Below are 18,421 nucleotides of genomic sequence, written 5' to 3' on the forward strand. Positions count from 1 at the left end.
AAGCTCATGATGTCAAAGAAATGGAAGAGATTTAAAATGTTTTGTTTGAGTAAGAAAAGAGCCAGACGCCTTCATTTGGAAGTAAGGGCACAAGTTTATCGCTCATGTGATCTTCAAAATCACTACAGGTTTCTTCAGTACAAATAAAATCCAAAACACATGCATTTATCTCAACCATTCATTTACACTCTGTAAGTACCTCTTCCAACGACTGTCTTCTGCCAACTCAATTATATTATGTGAAACTTTGACTGGGGAAAATAAATTCTCTAGTTAAGTGAAGTTTTGTCAGAATACGTTTAAATTTCAGTTGTCAACATACATTATTAAAACATCATTCTGTCCCATTCATATACACATTCACTATTCTATGAGAGAAGGAACCGATGGTACATATCCTCCATTCCAGAGCTATCTCAAAACTTGAATGAGTGTCATGTTCTTTAGTAGCACCTAAACAAAAAAAATGCTCTTTGACACAGTGGGGGGGGGGGGGGGGGGTTTAGGCTGCACTTGCAATCCTAGCAATAAAAGAAAATTCGAAGGGGTAAAGATAACATTCTTTTCTCAATTCTGTCACACTCAAAAACTCAATAGTAATAAATGTGTAGGCTAGCTGACTTTAAAATGTGCACTCTTCTCAGAAAGGGGGAGACGAAGAAAGAACACCTATGTAGTGTACTTAAAGTATGTACAGGTTGAACATTATGTGTAAGAGTGTTTGCGCCATCTTTGTCTCTCCCGAGTGTATGCTTTAGAACGCTTTAAGTATACTTTATATCTTACCACATTTCTATATTCATACATATTTATAGCAAGACAAGAAAGAGACGGGAAGGAGGGTGGAGTACTCAAGTTTACATGATGCCAACACATAGGGGGAACAGAACAATATAACAAACGACTTTCACTCAATAGCCATGGTGGGCTCAAACACGTGCAGGGGAGGAGATTTTGCAAACTTGTTCGACCAGATGGAGAGAAATAAACAGTCTCTGTCCAATCATGTTGAGGAATGCATTGAGGCAGACTCCCTGTCCTCTTTTTCCTCCTCATCCATCTTGCGGCCATGCTTTCTAAAATACTTGTACCTCTGGACATAAAGCTTGACCAGGTTATTCACTTTAACTGGATTGATCTCACCTGTTCGGCTGTGACAAATCTGTGAGGTAAAGACAGATTAGTCATACCGATACACTTTCTAGATGTTTATTAGAAGCTATTATCTTGAAGCTATATTTACCTTGTGCACAGCTTTCCTTAAGATATCCTTGTATTCGTCTTTATTGATGTCTTTGCGCTGGTAGTAAGGCTTGATGGCCAATTTGACTTCCTCTACTGCCCTCTCCTGGGTGTGCAGCTTCTTCAGATACTAAGCAAAGGTAAGTGATTTAGAATTAAATTGTTATAGGGGTTGTTATAGATGGGATAATCCTGCCCACACTGCAATTAATTACAATATTGTGATTGCAATTTGAATTGTAGCATGACAAACATTTAACTTCTCATATTGCTGCTCTGATTTCCAGGGAAAGAAAACAAAAGTACATTAAATCGCTGAGACAGGAAGCAAGAAAATGACAAATTATCAAACAATATCTATTGTCTTTAAATGAATAAAACCTTATATTTGCATTCACTCAAACTGTTAAATTAATTTACTTTTGAGATTAAATAATCATACTACAAAGTTGTACTACATTTTTTTCTTGAATTAATTTTGCAGCCCTAATTATAGGAAATATATAAACGTACAGAAAGCATTGATACCTTGTCAGGGTCTTTGCTTTCGTTGTCCCAACCCATTTCACTGCCCCCTGTTATTCCCACTGGCAATGGAGGTGGCGGAGTCTGAGCAAAGCCTCCTCCCATTGAGACTCCAGGGTGCAAGTGTGAAGGTGGCGTTTTGGTACAGCCAACCAATGGAACAGAGCTGTGGAGAATAAACTGTGCAGGATTGGGTCCTGGGGGTGGAGCATGTGACGGAGGTGGAGGAACTTGTGATGATATAGATGAGGATGATGAAGGAGGGTGTGGCTGTGACTGGTTCTGATTGGCCTGAGAGAGGATCTGTGTAAAGAAAAACACAATTTTAATACACTATCAAGTTAAAGTTAGGTAATTAATTGAACTTCACAATCAATAGTGACTGAAACTATCAATTAACTAGACTTAAGGAATTTGGTAGAACATTGTACATTGAGAAGGAAACCATAACCCACATAACAACATATATAGTAATAAAGGCCAGGTCACGTTAGACTTTGAGCATGCAAAATTGCTTTCTTTTAAGCTTTCTTTTAATTCAGCTATGAGTTCATTCTGTGATGTATCAAACTTCGTCGCACGCCTTCTCATGATACAAATTTGCACATCAGACTTCACCAAACTTGAAATCTAAAACGCAAAACTTATTCGCATGAGCTTGTGTTTCCAGTCTCCCAAATTTGTTAGGAAGTTAATGGAAAGAAAAGTGTAGTGTGAGCGCCCTTTTAGAATATCATAGATTTACCTGACTTGTGGCCTGGATGAACTCTTGTGCTTTGGCTCTGTTGGCTATATTGGCCTCCTCCATTTTGAAGAGGAGAGCTGTCACTGAAGAGTAATTTAACAGTAGGAAATTATGACTTCTAATCACACTAAAAATAAAAAATGCATGTCAACAGGGAATTACTTAAAAATCATGCATTAAACACTCACATGCTAAAACACCTCCAGCAGTACAGTCCACTCCAGTTTGTAGACTCCAGGGTAAAGGTGGAGCTGATGGGGGTGGGGGCGGAGGTGGTGGTGGCTTGTTTACTGACGATGAGGACACTGAAGAAGAGGAGGAGGAAGAAGGGTCATTTGCCAGAGGAGCATTGGAATGAGAGATGGAGGCAGACACCGAAGCTGCCGAAGTGGAGCATGGTGGTGATGCCTTTGGATCATCTGGTAGGAGAGGTTTAACACTGGAAGTGGACTGGGATATGGAATCACCCCTGATCTGTGATGATAGCAGACTGGGAGGGCTGGCAGGGGACTTTGAAGGTGTGAGAGATGAGGCTTTGGACTGACCAGGGCCCTCCTCCAAAAGGAATGAAGGCTCTGGTGTCTTGCAGCTACTATCAACAGTTTGAGAGTCCGGGGATGACTCTCTAGTATCTCGAGATGGAGGCAAAGATAACGGGGATGTGTGCGGTGGTGAGGAGGATGGAGGAAGGATACTTGCTGACGAGGAAGTGGAGGATGATGAAGAGGATGAGGGAGTGGGACCAGGAAGAGCTGAAGGAGGACTAGATGGCTTGGATCCAACCCCAACCAACGGCTGCATTTCAGTTGATACCCCTGCCCAACCACCACCAACCGTGCTACAATTACTGTTAGCGCCTTTAGAATCACTTCCATCCACAGTTAGCTCTTTCTCTCTGAGCTTTTTTCCAGGCCTCCTCCTACGTTTTGCTGCCAATGAAGAAGTAGGGGAAGAGGCAGATGAGGATGTGGATGTAGCAGAGCTTGGCTTGGCTTTCTTCAACTTCAGTCCACTCGAATTTGCTGACGACGGAGGCCCAAGGATGTTGCGTTGCTTCCCAGTTTTGCTTGGGTCTTTGCCTCTACCTGGAAGAGCCAGAGTCTCTGAGCAGGGCTTAAGAAATGGTGACCGGCTCTCATTGTCCCGGCGGAACACCACAGCAATAGACCCACCAACAACTGAGGGCCCTGAAGCTCCACTTACAACACCAGAAGGTCCAAGAAGGTCGAGGCCCAACTTCCCAGAGTTCCCAGTGGTGCTGCTAACACCCTCACGAACCAAGACAGACACTTTAGACTGGAGCTTACCCTTTCTGCTACTGCCACTGAGCTTTTTGGCCCTGCCAGAACGCCCGGCATCCTTCTTCCCTACTTTTTCCTTACCGGTTTTCCGTCCTCGTTTAGTAGTGGATGAGAATCCTGTGGGCTGAAGGGAGGTGGTGTTGCCTGAGGATGCAGAAAAAGGTGGAGAGAGAGATGACAAAAGGTTTTTACTTTTGGCTTTTAGTCTATGAGAAGAAGAGGAGGAGGTGGATTCAGACTGACCAACTGTCTTGCCAGGTCTGGATTTCTTCTTCAAATGATGTCGGCTTGCTTTGGGTGCTCCCGATTTAATTTTGGGACTGGGTAGAGGGGGCTCAGGAGGAGGAGGAAGTAGTGGCGAGTCCTCTAGTGAAGGGTAGTCTGAATCCAGTGCTTCCCCATCCAAAGAGAGCATGTCTACCTCAGGACGGTCAGAGATACGGTCTGATTCATATCCATGATAACGAGGCGGCGTTAGGGAGGTGGGTCGGGACTGGCTCCTGTGCTCCTCGTCCTTTCTCTCCTCATCATCTGATCGTCTCCTTCGTTTCTTCTTCCTCTTATGATGTTTGTCAGAGCTCTCAGATCGGCTGTGGGAGCGCCGTTGGCTAGAGAGCGGTGAACTTGGGACTGTGGTGGTCGTTGTAGTGGTGGTAACAGTGATGGTACGTTTGATCGCGAAAAGATCAGAGCCATTGAGATCCTGAATTGATGGGGGTACAACAGGCCTGCTATCTCTTCTCCTGTCCCTGTCTCGATCTCCAATAATTTCTTTCTCTCTGCCCCTCTTTGTACTGCCTCTCTCTCTGCTGCTTGACCTCCTGTTATCCTCATCCCTATCTCTCCTTCGACCATCTCTTCTTCTGGAGTCTCTGTCTCGCTCTCTATCCCTGTCGTCTCGCCACCGGTCCCTTTCCCTGTCTCTTTCATGGTTCCTTTCTCGCTCCCTCTCTCTTTCTTTTTCTCGTTCTCTATCTTTGTGGCGGTCCTCCGAGGGGCTGGACCAAGATCTGCGACTGTGTGATTGTCGGGAGGCATTCTGGGAGTGCGAGCGGGAAGAATGTTCTGGAGTGCTCCTGCGTCTCTTTTTCCTCTTGCGACTTCCGCTTCGGCTACTTCTCCCTCTCTCCCTATCCTTGCCTTTGTTCTCTTTTTCACTTCTTTTGTCATGGTCCATCTCTTTGCTTTCTCCTTTCCCTTCACCTGCCTCCTTTCCCTCTTTCCTTTTTTTCCTCTTTTCCTTTTCTCCTCTTCCCTCTTTCCGCTTGCGTCTATCCCTGTCCTTTGAACTCTTGGAGGATTTGCGACTCCTCCCTTTATCAGTGGATAGAGGTGGAGAATTGGGAAAAGAAGGAGAGGGCAAAGGCAAAACAGGGGCAGGCGGAGGTGATATGGATGCAGAAGAAGGACATGATCTGAATCTTTCTTTTCGCCTACTCGTCAGTTTTCGTCTCAGATCTCCAACACCCACAGAAGCCACTGGTTCCCTCTCCCATTCTTCATCAGCACGGACAGACACAAACCCATCACCTTCTAAGACCCGTAAGATCCTCTCTGGTTTTGGGACCCCCCCTTGAAGGTAAGAGGGACTGCTTGAGGATGGAAGTAACACCTCTCTTCTTCTCTCAATCACTCGTTCTCTTCCTCTTTCACTGGCCCCCACTATCTCTCCTTCTTCTATCTCAGAGTGCTCAGATTCTGTACCCCGTTCTCTTTGATTTTTTCCATGTTCCCTCATTCGGTCTTTGATGGATCGCTTGCTGTTAAGTTCTAAAGGTACATTATTGAACATAGAAGATAGAGCATCAATTTCTGTTGAATCTGGAGGCCCCCCCTCTGTGCCAGCAGGCGCTGCCATTTCTAATGCTCTTTCAGCTTTTGACACATTCCCTTCGCTATTCATGCTGCTTACTCCCTCATTCCCCTCATCTACACATCTTTTCTCCTCCTCTGTTTCAGAGGCTGGAGAACCTGTCGGTTCAAAAGGGTCATATTTATCAACTTCTTCCTCCTCATCATCATCATCAGTGGACGCCCGGTCTCTCTCCCCTTCACCCTCTGTTGGGTGAAAGGGATCATATATGTCATTTTCTAAACTCTCCCTCTGTCCATCATTGTATGGATGTGTGAATGATGAAGATGCATGGAGTGAAGGATTAGAAGAAGAAGGTGGCATAGCCATTGATGATGGCATCAAAGAGGACGAAGTGGATGACACAAAGTCTCCAGTTCCTTTGCTGGCTCTGCTGTCTCCAGCATGGCATCGGTCTTCATCCTCACGGTAGTTTGTACTCATTCCACCAGGAGATGACGATGAGGGGGAGGAGGAGGGGGAAGAGGGAGCAGATGAAGGAGATGATGGTGAGTTGGAGGGTGATGAGGGCAGAGGGCTTTTGGCCATCTCTATGACCCTCTCAGAGTTTTTGAGGGAACAGGGCAATTGCATCTGTCCCGAGGCTTGAATTACACTTGAGCAGAATCCAGGAAAAGAGCCTGAAGGCAAAGAACTGTCTATAGAGACTCTCTTTTTCCTTAAAGATGCTGGAAAGAGAAAATATCCTTTCAAGAAAGATCCTATAGAAGACAGAAAATAAAGAAATTAGTAACTTTGATCACATATTACTATTTACATGATCATAAACAAAGTACGGACTTGAACCTACCTGGTTTCTGGTAACCAAGGTTTGGGGTAACAGATGTCAACAAAGCAAGAGATGCGCCATCCTCTATGTTCACCTCTGCTGTTAGCTCCACATCAAAGTCACTAAAGGAGAAGAAAACAAAACTATTATATTATAATTTCCTTCATACAAGAAGATTCATAGTTTTCGAATCACATTGTTAAAGGGGAACTTGGCAACTATTTCAACTTAATAAAACCGTTTAGAAATCATTTGGATGGTTAAATAACCTGTTCTGGTGAAAATGGTGACACTGATCTGATAACCAGGGACGTGCACAGGGGGGTTGCTCAGGTTGCCCGGGCAACTGCCCATATGCCCTTCTCACTCAAGTTGCCCTTCTCACTCAAGTTGCCCTTCTCACTCAAGTTGCCCTTCCGAGAAAAAAATTAAATCGTACAATGGATGCAGAATTTCACGTAGGCCTAGATAAAAAAAAAAAAAAAAAAATCGCAAAGCCTCATTCACTTCCATTCGGGCACCGAAAGTGAAAGTCAGTATGAAGGGCAAACGCTGCACGCGACCATAGACTGCACGCGACCGGCGTAGGGCCACGCAAATTACTTAAGGCCACGCCTCCATCTCGTGTCATAGTCATAGCGCGCCGTCAAATGTGTAGCTACAACATCTACGACAAAATGAAGCGAAACTATCCTTCTGGTCATGAAAAGAGGAAGAAGAAAAAAACCATGAGAGTGAATTGCGGGAACAACAATCAGGTAAACTTGTGTTCTCTCCTCTCTAAGTTTGATGTCAGCAAAGTTTGATGTTTTTCGGTCTTGCTAACCTAGCTGGGCAGGCAGTGCATCTCTTGCATCACTTTGTGGCTGACAAAAGTGAGAGTAAAATACAATTATTTATTACGTTTGATTTTGATAAACGACAAAGTGCAACGGTGTTTTTTACTGCAGCTCGGAAAACATAACCGCGGGTGTTATCATGCGTTCATATGCGCGTTGCCTAAATGAAACTCGCATTTTTCAAGCAGAAATATGTGGAGACCAGACATACTGTACAATACATGCACGTGAATGATGCCACTCCCAATCAAAGTACACATTATACTTTTAAAACAAGACACTGATTATCAAGTCTCAGTGTAGTTACAAACTCTAAACAACTGCACTAATTATGCAAGATAGAAAGCAATGTATTGACAATTTGACATTGATTGACTATTGATTTATAGGCTATATTGAATTAAAAATGTTGATTAGCTGGACATACTGGTCAAAATGGATGCACATCCCTCAGTAAATAATAACCATAAATCAAGAATTGCTTCAACATGCATAATAAAAAATAATAAAAAAAATCATACTGATGCCGAAAATGCCCAGGCTGTAGAAAGAACCAAAGTTAATCCCAAAAGCCAAAGCTCAGGGTTATTATTTATTATTTTCTTCTTATTTATGTTTACGTTAATATTCACTTACTTAATAATATTCACTTATTATCTTAACATTCTATAGAAAATACTCTATTCAATAAATATTGTGTGTTTGAACCTCATTCTGTTCTATATTGTTGTACTTATTATTTGACTGTTTTAGGGATCGACCGATATGGATTTTTTAGTGCCGATACCAATACCGATTTTTTTCCCATCAGCCTTAGCCGATGACCGATACGGGCTGCCGATTTTCTTGAGCCGATATTTGGAGCCGATACATTTTGCTCCCTCAATTTACATCATAAAAATGACATGATGTTAACAAATGTTACAGGTCTCAATTTAATAAAAGTAACATTTATTTAACGTAAAAAAACAATATTTAACAAATATTAAAAACATGTGAGGTAGAACAAGAACAAGTAGATAAACAATATTTAACAAATATTAAAAACATGAGGTAGAACAAAAAAAAGTTCACTGCTGAAAATAAATATTTAAGCATAAATAAAATAATTACACTATTGCACACAGTAGCAACCAGCATAATAAAGTGCACAGTGCACACTGTACTTCATTTTAAAAGTAACGAACTATTTACTGCCATGGTTTAAATTTTCTACATAAAATAAAATGAGCATGTCTAGTCTCTAATATCACTGCGATGGCGAGGGATACACACACCACACGCGTCCAAACCTCAGCCAGTGGTCGCTGAATAAACATCCCACAAAAAGCACGGAACAACGTTGGAATTACTTAATCCTATGACCAGTGTTCGTAACAGTTACCGTACGCATACTAGGGCTGTCAAAATTGCTCAAATGGCGTTTGTATATTCCCTCTAAAAAAACATATTTGAACATATCGTCGTGTATTTGGTCAATGACGCGCATTACGTCAATAACAGGACAAATTAATACAAAGAGACATAACTAGTAGTATTAAGTAGCTTATTTGAGTTTAAACATATTTGACAACGTATTACTACAAAAAAAACCGAGTAAATCAACTAATGGCCAAGACCGCAGAGCTCACTCTGGCTCGCCCGGACTCTCTCTCTCTCTCTCTCTCTCTCTCTCTCTCTCTCTCTCTCTCTCTCTCTCTCTCCCCCTCTCTCCCTCTCCCTCTCTCTCTCTCTCTCTCTCTCTCTCTCTCTCTCTCTCTCTCTCTCTCTCTCTCTCTCCCTGTCTCTCTCTCCCTGTCTCTCTCTCTCTCTCTCCCTCTCTCTCTCTCTCCCTCTCTCTCTCTCTCTCTCTCTCTCTCTCTCTCTCTCTCACCCTCACGCTCTCCGCGCATACCGGTTTAAATGAACAACAACAAACAAATGTTGAGTGCTGATCAAGAGTTTTGTGCAAGCAATTTAAGGTATATAGCAGGCTTCATTCAGTGATTGAAACAAATACATTCATTGAAGTTTCACAGTACATAGAACCGACACTGAGCGCTCCGAGCGAGCTGTGCTGTGGTAACGTTAGTCTGCCACCGCGGGCGTGTTTTTCCACATTCGAATATTAATTTTCACCTTTAAAATTCAGTTTTTTTAAACTATTCGAATATATATTCGTATTTAGAATATTCATTGACAGCCCTAATGCATACTGAACGGATAGCCTACAGCAATTTGCAGCTCCCTAAATACAATGGCAAGCAAGCAGTTTTATAGACGAGTCATTCGCGATTTCCATTTGGACCCACAAACTTGCTTAGCTATATAGTTGCAACCACATAACAGTTATAGAGCAACGTGTTTCCATTTTCAAAGTGTTTGACAATATTTCAGCAGTCAAACAGTTAAAAGATGCTTTAAAAGTTTAAAAGTTACCGTTATCTTGAAGCGCAGGTTGCACTCTGCTAGTGGGGGAGGGGCAGTGCAGAGTCTGCACGTGAACTGCAGCGTCTCCAGCAGCACAGAGCTGCCTGTGGACGCCTGTCTATAAATAATGCCGGGAAAAAACTATCGGCGAACGCAGCAGCCGCGTATCGGCCGATTCCGATACACGTAAAAACCGCAAATATCGGCCCGATATATCGGCCGGCCGATATATCGGTCGATCACTAGACTGTTTTGTTTAAAGGGGGGAGGATGGGAGTGCTGAAGTGTCAGGTGTGACTGTGGCAATGGCAAATGGTTTACATAGCTCACGACATCAGAGGGCCCCTTAGCAGAATTTTGCTTAGGGCCCCAGGGAGGTCAGGATCGGCACTGGGTGTAGCAGTCGATTCTGTTCCTTACCGGAATTCCTGTTCCCTTTACGCAATCATACTACAAATCATGCGTAGTTGCCCAGATGAGCAAAAAGCACAATTGAATGTACGGGAAGCCAAAAGGTTAAAAAAGGATTGTATTTTTTCCGAAATCTAAGCATTTTATTTTATTTTATTAGAAGCGAGTTTTTCCCCATCTGTCAATTCAATCCAGATTATTTATTTAAAAAAAAAATAATAATAATAATAATAATAATAATAATAATTAAAAAACAATAAACAATAATATGAGGAACTCTTTTTCTCATGTGTATTTTGGTGACATTTAACATATTGTTAATACATTTTGTATACTGTTTACAAAGTTGTATATCATAAACCTGTCATCTTTGACGTTTGCAATCTTTATAAATAATAATAAGACCATAATATGAGGCATTGCGTTTGGAAATAAACACGATCAGATAAGGCAATTTGTATGGGCAAAATTCAACTGAATATATTCCTTCATATAGCCCGTGAGTTTTGGGGGTAGTGCCCTTTTTTCAGGTCAGAGCAACTGCCCCACAAAATTCCTGTGCACGTCCCTGCTGATAACTCTCCAATACAATGGCAATATGCACCAACAATTAAACAATGAAATACAGTGGAGCAATTGAAGAGATATAATGGCAAGTTTTTTGACTGAATATTGACAGAATGATCTGATATCATTTGACATGGAGATATAATTTCTCTTAATCTCACCACAGTCAACTAAATGTTTTGACAAAATGTGTACTGCGTTTTGCCTTAATAGGCCAGCACCCTGCAAATACAAATTTTTTTTTTTCTGTAAAAAGACAAACATTAATAGTGATGAAAGCCAAAATATTAAATGTCACAGACATATATTTACTGAGTAATCCACTATTTTGTAGAGGGGGGTCAAAATTCAAATTTTCACCTGAGATTGAGACAAATTAGAGGGGTGTAAAAAGACAGCAGCATCATTATTTTATTTTTACACAAAGATTGATAGGTCTATTAGTAAAATCTGTTGACTTCAAAAATGGCAAAAAGCACTTCTTGTGTTTTTTTATATTCAAATTTGCATGCTTGTAACTCAGTATTAAAGGTTCTCTAAGCGATGTCGGGTGACGTCACTTCTTGTTGATGTTTAAAGTATTGTCAAACAAAACGGAGGCTAGCTAGACCCTCCCTCCTCCTCATCCGCGCACTAACCCCCCCAAACCCCGCCCCCAAGTCCTTCTTGTCAGTGATTGGCTGGAACTGTTTGTCATGTTTCGTGGAGCGGGTTAGCCCAGTTTGTTTTTGTTGCTGTTTGTGTCTACAGAGATCGCGTTTCTTTACAGTGTGTTCAGGGGACAGGCAGCCAGCGGTTAGTGAGGAGATGTTTGCTGTATGCGACAAAAAATGTTTTGGCCTAAAAAACGCGTGACATCGCTTAGAGCACCTTTAAAGATATCTTAATATCCTTTAAGATTGTGGTTCTTGACACAACTTCTCTTTTGGTATCTTCATTTTAAAGGCCCTCAGTGGATCAATCGCAGAGATATGGACATGTTAATGTGGCTCCATGAGTAAATTGTACACATTTTCAGTGGTCAAAAACCAAATGTGGGTCACTTTGCATACAGCTGATACTTTTTTCTTTTAGAGAGGAATATCCGAACAACAAATAAATGTTAAAACTATAAATGTGCAAGGAAGACTGAAACTGAATGGGACCACAAAACAAGAGAGACAATAGACTGAATGGATGCTTAGAAAATGACAATAACCATATTTAAGCATGTTTGAGTCTTCTCAAAATAAAGTCATATGACTTGATCTTGAAAAACATTTAATTAAATTCAGAGTTTTAGACTTATCTTCAGATTTGAAATAGTCAAATGACATGTGGCTTTAGCTACAGTGCATTTCTAGATTAAAACATTGCCAACTTCAATTTTAATTTCGTAAAGATATTTCATAAACATCGTGACGTCGTGCCGTAGACGTTGTTTTGCTCTGCTCTCTGCCTGCGCAGGCGCATTCGTTCTACGTCACGACGGTTCCTACGCTACGTCCTACCTCGTACGCCGACTTCCATCACCCGTGAACGCGCGTCGATCGTTGCCGGAAGTCAGATATTTTCATTTATAAAGTTTTAAATATGTATATTTTTACGACAAAACCGCACGGATTACCCTCAGAAGGCCTTCGTTTATCCCCCTGGAGCCGGATGGATTACTTTTGTGAAGGATGTATGCACATTTTGGGACTTGAAGGAGGTGGACCCCATTGCTTCACATTATATCCACTGAAGGGTCTAAGACATTTTCTAAAATAACTGAAAATGTGTTCGTCTGAAACAAGATTGACATATGCATCTCGAACGGCTTGAGGGTGAGTAATGCATGTGTTAAATATCATTTTTGGCCGAACTATCCCTTTAAGTGCCAAAAACAAACATTTTCCCGAAGTTTACATTTCTTTAATTCAAGAAGTGTTAAAGATATCTAATGTCATTTTAGATTCTTGTTCTTATGAAAATTTTCTTTTGGAATCTTCATTTTAAAGGCCCTATATGGTTCAATCCCATAGATATAGGGATATCAATGTGGTAAAATGTAGTTACGTTATTTGAACTCTTGGTAGCTTCAGAAGCTGTTAAAATGAACAAAATCCCATCTTCCAAATACTCGTAAAACTGATTCAAATATAGATTCTTATAAATACATGTTTGAGAGCAAGTTAATGTGCCTCAACTTAACCATTTTCCGTGGATTTTATTTACTCTGAGAATTATGTTTTATGCAATTCTTCTGATGGAGGGAAAGAAGGTGCATTTATAGTTTAAACATTATTTATTCTTCAGACATTTCTCTTTAAATGCAATATGTATCAGCTGTGTGCAGAGTGAACCACATTTGATTTTTGATCACTGAAAATGAGTAAAATTCAGCAATTGTAACATGGAGCTGCTTTGAGGTACCGTATGGGACTGAACTATATAGGACCTTGAAAATGAAGATTTCACTAGGACAATTTATCAAGAATGAGAATCTAGAAGGATATTAAGATATCTTGAATACTTTTAGAGTTACATGCATATCAACTTTGGAAAAGTAATATTTATGGCACTCAGACAGATGTGTTCTACACAATTGTGTTGATAGTAAAACACGAGATACATTTCTAGTTCCAACATTATTTGTTCTTCAGATATTCCTCTTTAAAAGAAAAAAAGTATCAGCTGTATGCAAAGTGTGCCACATTTGGTTTTTGATCACTGAAAATGTTTACAATTGACCAATTTACCCATGGAGCCACATTAACATGACCATATCTTAAAAATGAAGATACCAAAAGAAAAGTTTGTTAAGAACCAAAATCTAAAAGGATATCAAGTTGTCTTTAAAAGTTACAGGCATGCAAAATTTGAGGCAAAAAACAACAACAGAATTAGTGCATTTCGCCATTTTTTAACTGTCACCATTGGCATGTAATGAAACAAAGATGGCTAAAGTCAACAGATTTTACTAATAGACCAACCAATCTCTATGTAAAAATAAAATAATGATGCTGCCGTCTTTCTAAAGTCATTTTACCCCCTGTAATTTGCCTCCAAATCTCATGTGTAATTTTGACTCCCCTCCACAAAATAGTGGATTACTCAGTAAATGTAACAACATTTAACGTAGACTAACCATGTTCCGTACACTTTTAGCCTATCACCGCACGTCAGCGACCACTCCTCCGTTTCTGAGAGCAAGACTAGCATGTTTGTGTGATCATTCTCCGGGGGAATACCCATTGATTGGTCCACACTTTGATTGATGTCTTTTGGACCAATAGTTTTTGAGAAAAGTGGGGAAAACTACCTCCTCCACCTGTGTACGGAAGATGATAATCGTTAACGATGTTCCGTACAGGCTTATAATGGTGTTCCGTACAGAGCGAATAACTTATTTTCAACGGCGAAATGGAAAATTAACCGGTCAACTGATTAATTTTAATGTTAAAATATTTAATCATGTAACAATTTATGTTAATATTAACTTAATTGACCCTTTATGAATATAAACATCATCACTGCACTGCTGACAGACGTGCAGCCTTTTTTGCTGCCTGAGAGTGGCGCCAAACAGTCATCGGCCGCAATCGTTTAAAAATCCCCATTTCACAGCATTTAGTCAACAAAAGGGTAATATATTTAACAATTTGTGATAGCATAATATTCATTTAATAAAGACTGTTATACTGGGAAAAGCATAAATGAAATTGAAATGTACATTTTCGTTGCTCTAGTTGTCTCCCCACCCAAGCCGCTGTCTGAAGTATAGCTTGCCCACGATCAATTTTCAAGCGAAGTGGGCGCACCTGGCAAACTAACTGAAATATCACTGGAACATACAGCTGGAGTGTCTCTGTTTTGATCGGGGATGAAAGAGGGAGAAATGAAGACGACACAGATATGTATTTTGTGTATGACCTAGAGGTATTTATTCAGCGATCGGCGGTTAAAGTTAATCTGTACGGAACATCGTTGTTGTACGGAACATGGTTAGTCTACGTTAGCGTTTTTCTACAGAAAAAATATTAACAAAATAAAAAATTTGAGCAGGGGAAGTTTACAAAATGTGGTCGATTTGACACGGATTGACCCAATAAAACAATCTTTTATAAAAATCAACACATCACTGACACAACACTCAAATACCTCTAATTTTAATTTTAAAAATGATCATTTAAGTAGCAAACAAAGTCATATTTTTGGATAGGACATCAATAGCTACTATCAAGCTCAATTTTGAATTTTGTGTGCTTAATTAAGCACTTACCAGTCTAGGTACTGAGGTTGTGAGCTGATCTGAGGCACAAGAAATACAGGTTCAAAGGAAGAAACAACAGCAGCCCCCTACAAGAGTGTAACACAAATTCAACGGTTAAAGGGTCAACTCAGGTCACCGGTTTCAAACTGGGTAAATTACAGACAGACAAAGCATGTAACAAGACAGAACCTAATAACTTACAATATTGCAAATAGCGTAAATGATTTTACTTTACCAGTTCACTAGGCTCATCCTCCGAGGTCTCTCTGTTTCCCTGGAAACATCTTAAGCCAACTGTCCTTCTGTCTGCTTTGGACTCAACTTCCTCCTCTTCAACGGGACATTGTTCAGTCTGTGACTACAAGTACATGAGACTGAAGACATTCAGTGAATTCAGCAGAGAGAGAGCTGTGCACACTAAATATTCATCTCATCGTCTACAGTATGTGATCACGGTGACTGTCCAACCTGCACCTGCACCAACAAGGACAGTTTCATATCGCTTTATGTGACACTTACCTTGCCTGGCACAACTTCTACTTCATCCTTTTCAGCCTGTCCATCTGTTCCCATCTACACATAGCAGACAACACACATCACACAACACTATTGTTATGAATAGCCTAGATCTGAAACCTCAGCTCTGAGCAATCATAGAGCTGCACCCGTTTTGACAAGGATGTGTTAAAACTACTTCTGCATTTGATCTGTCTTTAACTAGAAGACCACTCATGGGAACTTGATCACTCGAGTAAACTGATCAGAAAGCATGATCTGTATTGACACTCAACACTGCGGCTTCAATTCTTGACCCAGTGACAGCACTGATCGTGTACAGTGGATGAAACTGATTTCAGATGATGCTACATACGATGCTATCTAGTAACTTACGTGTTCTCCACTGCAGTGCTTGCCTACCTATTTCCTCAATTGTTAACTGTCATGAGAAAACCGCCAATACTCATGTTGGATATATTTAGTATTACTAGCTGACTTTCTTATCAAGTCTTCATTTTAAGCAACCTTCTCATTTTAGCTGCAATAATTTATTGCCTACAATTTGTCGTCTACAGGGGTTAGCGGGCTGGCTAAGTTAGACAAGCTATAAGAGAGAGCCGTTTACCTTCACAGTGCAGAGATGAGCCGGCTGGTGAATCCCAAAACTAAAAACACTCTGAAACCACCCACGGTGTTGATGTTAACTTTAAAACGACATGTAGATGCACGAAACATTTTTCTTTTAGAAACACAATAAGAGGCCCATCCCATCCGATTCCGCCATTTTGCTTCCCCTTCTGTGAAACTGCCGGCATGGGCTTATGGGAAATGATGTTTTTCCTCAACAGCTTCTGTCTGTGGCGATGACGCAAATCGAATAGAAACAAATGTCTCTGTGATGAAAGCGATATATTCTAATCTAGAACATAGAAAATCTAGAAAATAATTTTAGGGTCAAAAGATTAGCCTATAGTAGCTACATTAAAATTATAATAGTTCATAAATGCCATGTAGGGCTAGTCCTTTGTTGCTGGTCTTATATAGCATGGTGATTGTTTGAACCTGATGTTTAGTAGGCCTAGTAGCCTACATACAATATTTTATTATATTACTGATTTAAAATGGGTCTTTAAATGGTTGGGAAATTTAGCCTAAATGTTTCGAACAACTGACTAATTGTTAACAATTATTAAAACGGCAAAGACTTTTTGGAAAGTTACTGTAAAAAAGTTCACATTACAATTATCTTGGAAACATTGGAGCCTATGCATTTTAATACTGTTCAAAAACCTTTTAACATAGCCTAACGAATTGTATTGTTTTATCATTGTCCCAGGGCCAGACTTTTCAATAATACTTAGGCTACACATATCCACAGCAAATTACATTACATTTTTATCAGTTCATGCAATTCCTGGGAATCAATCCTAAGACCCTTGCGTGTTGCTATTGCCATGATTTTACTGTTTGAGCTACAATAATACAGTAATGAATATTTTAATATTATTAACTGCCTGAATCATTTGTACTGTGCAGTATTGTGCTATTTGAGCCAACAACAAAAACGTTTAGATTTTGAATATTTGCAAACTTTTTAATTGAAAATAAGGCCATTGTGTAACATTTCAAGTAATCCTTCATTCACTGCTGTACACCATCCATATAGGCCAACCATATCCCAAACCTGCAGACAGACAGTAGGCTACTCAAAATGAAAATTTCCTGTCATTACGGTGAAGTGTGTATGCATTAGATTCTCTATATGTTACAGTAATTCTCCAGGTCATAATAGTCACAGAAGAAATGGCAGCACTGCTCTACAATTCCTCTCTTTGCAACACTGCTTCTGTCAGTGCCTCTCTCTCCACTCTGAGCAGCCACTGCAGTCTGCCGCAGGAAGGGGGCGCTGTTCCTCAACATGATGCCTGTTGAAAGACAGACAGTTAAAGGATTCAAAAGCAGTCTACACAGACAGTCATAAATTAGAAGAAAAATAAAATTAATCAAATAGCTTTATATGTTCTACACAACACATAGACAGAGAGTGTGACCTGAATGAATTTCCAATAAGTAGGCTATGGCTACAAGGGATTCATAATTGGATACTGTCACAAAAAGCGTGCACCTGAAAGGCTGCCTTTTTTTTTACAAGGGTATTCTAATGGTTTATTAATAGCCTATATCATAAATGTATCCTATTAATTTCAAACTGTAGGCTATTTACGACTTAAAGGGATAGTTTACCCAAAAATAAACATGTCATTCCAAACCTATTTGACTTTTTTCCTTCTGTGGAACATAAAGAAGAGAAATGTATCAGTGTTTTTATACAATGGAAGTCAATGTGCACTAAAACTTTCCTAAACATTTACCAAAAAATGTTTTTCTTTGGTGTTCCACCGAATAATTTTTTAAATAAACATTTGCTGGTTTTCTTCTCTAGTTATAGTCCCTTAACACAATTGCAGTCACCCCAAAATTTAAATAAAATTGTAAAAAAAAAAAAAAATGACCGGAACTATAGATTAGATAGATAGATGATAGATGATAGATGATAGATGAATAGATGGATAGATGGATAGATGGATAGATGGATAGATGGATAGATGGATAGATTAGATAGATTAGATAGATTAGATAGATAGATCACACACACATCTAAAAACAAAACTATGCTAAATGCACAATTTTAAATGTACACAGAAATGCATGTGTAGCAAAGCATACGGAAATGGTGTTCTCTGACACGCCTGCCAGGTTGGTAGAAGAGACCCTTTTCACCACAGACAACCAGCAGCGCCTCCACGAGCTGAATCCCGCACAGCTTGCGATTCCCGAGCGCACCACTGTGGGTCACCAGAGAGCCGGCACACAACGACAACAGGAGCCATCCAGATCTGTGCATTCTCCTTCTGAGGAAACTTAACAGATTACGAAACTAAATAAAAAATAAACTCTTTCTGTCTGGCCAGGTTGATTGTGTCTTGTCAAGAAGAATGAATGTGTTT

At 40.2% G+C, this 18,421-nt stretch overlaps 2 protein-coding genes across 3 annotated transcripts; both read right to left on the reverse strand.

Annotated features, from left to right (window-relative positions):
* Positions 1-579: 579 nt before the first annotated feature.
* On the reverse strand, positions 580-16,234 carry scaf1 (SR-related CTD-associated factor 1). Of its 2 annotated transcripts, XM_056255237.1 has the most exons (11): positions 16,039-16,234; positions 15,435-15,488; positions 15,151-15,273; positions 14,925-15,001; positions 6,477-6,577; positions 4,057-6,387; positions 2,701-3,957; positions 2,513-2,595; positions 1,771-2,070; positions 1,244-1,372; positions 580-1,162 (listed from the first exon to the last, which is right to left on the reverse strand). In XM_056255237.1, the coding sequence occupies exons 2-11, from the start codon at positions 15,486-15,488 to the stop codon at positions 1,004-1,006; spliced, it is 4,614 nt and encodes a 1,537-aa protein (XP_056111212.1). In that variant the 5' UTR covers positions 16,039-16,234; the 3' UTR covers positions 580-1,003. The 2 variants fall into 2 exon arrangements, with proteins under 2 accessions (XP_056111212.1, XP_056111211.1); XM_056255236.1 differs by having other exon boundaries at positions 2,701-6,387.
* Positions 16,235-17,171: 937 nt separating this feature from the next.
* LOC130088398 (insulin) lies at positions 17,172-18,318 on the reverse strand. Its single transcript, XM_056255117.1, has 2 exons — positions 18,141-18,318; positions 17,172-17,338 (listed from the first exon to the last, which is right to left on the reverse strand). The coding sequence occupies exons 1-2, from the start codon at positions 18,316-18,318 to the stop codon at positions 17,172-17,174; spliced, it is 345 nt and encodes a 114-aa protein (XP_056111092.1).
* Between the last annotated feature and the right edge of the window lie 103 nt (positions 18,319-18,421).

The sequence above is a fragment of the Rhinichthys klamathensis genome, unplaced genomic scaffold (assembly GCF_029890125.1).
Source record: "Rhinichthys klamathensis goyatoka isolate OS25496 unplaced genomic scaffold, OSU_Roscu_1.1 h1tg000119l_1, whole genome shotgun sequence".
NCBI classification, from domain to species: Eukaryota; Metazoa; Chordata; class Actinopteri; order Cypriniformes; family Leuciscidae; genus Rhinichthys; species Rhinichthys klamathensis.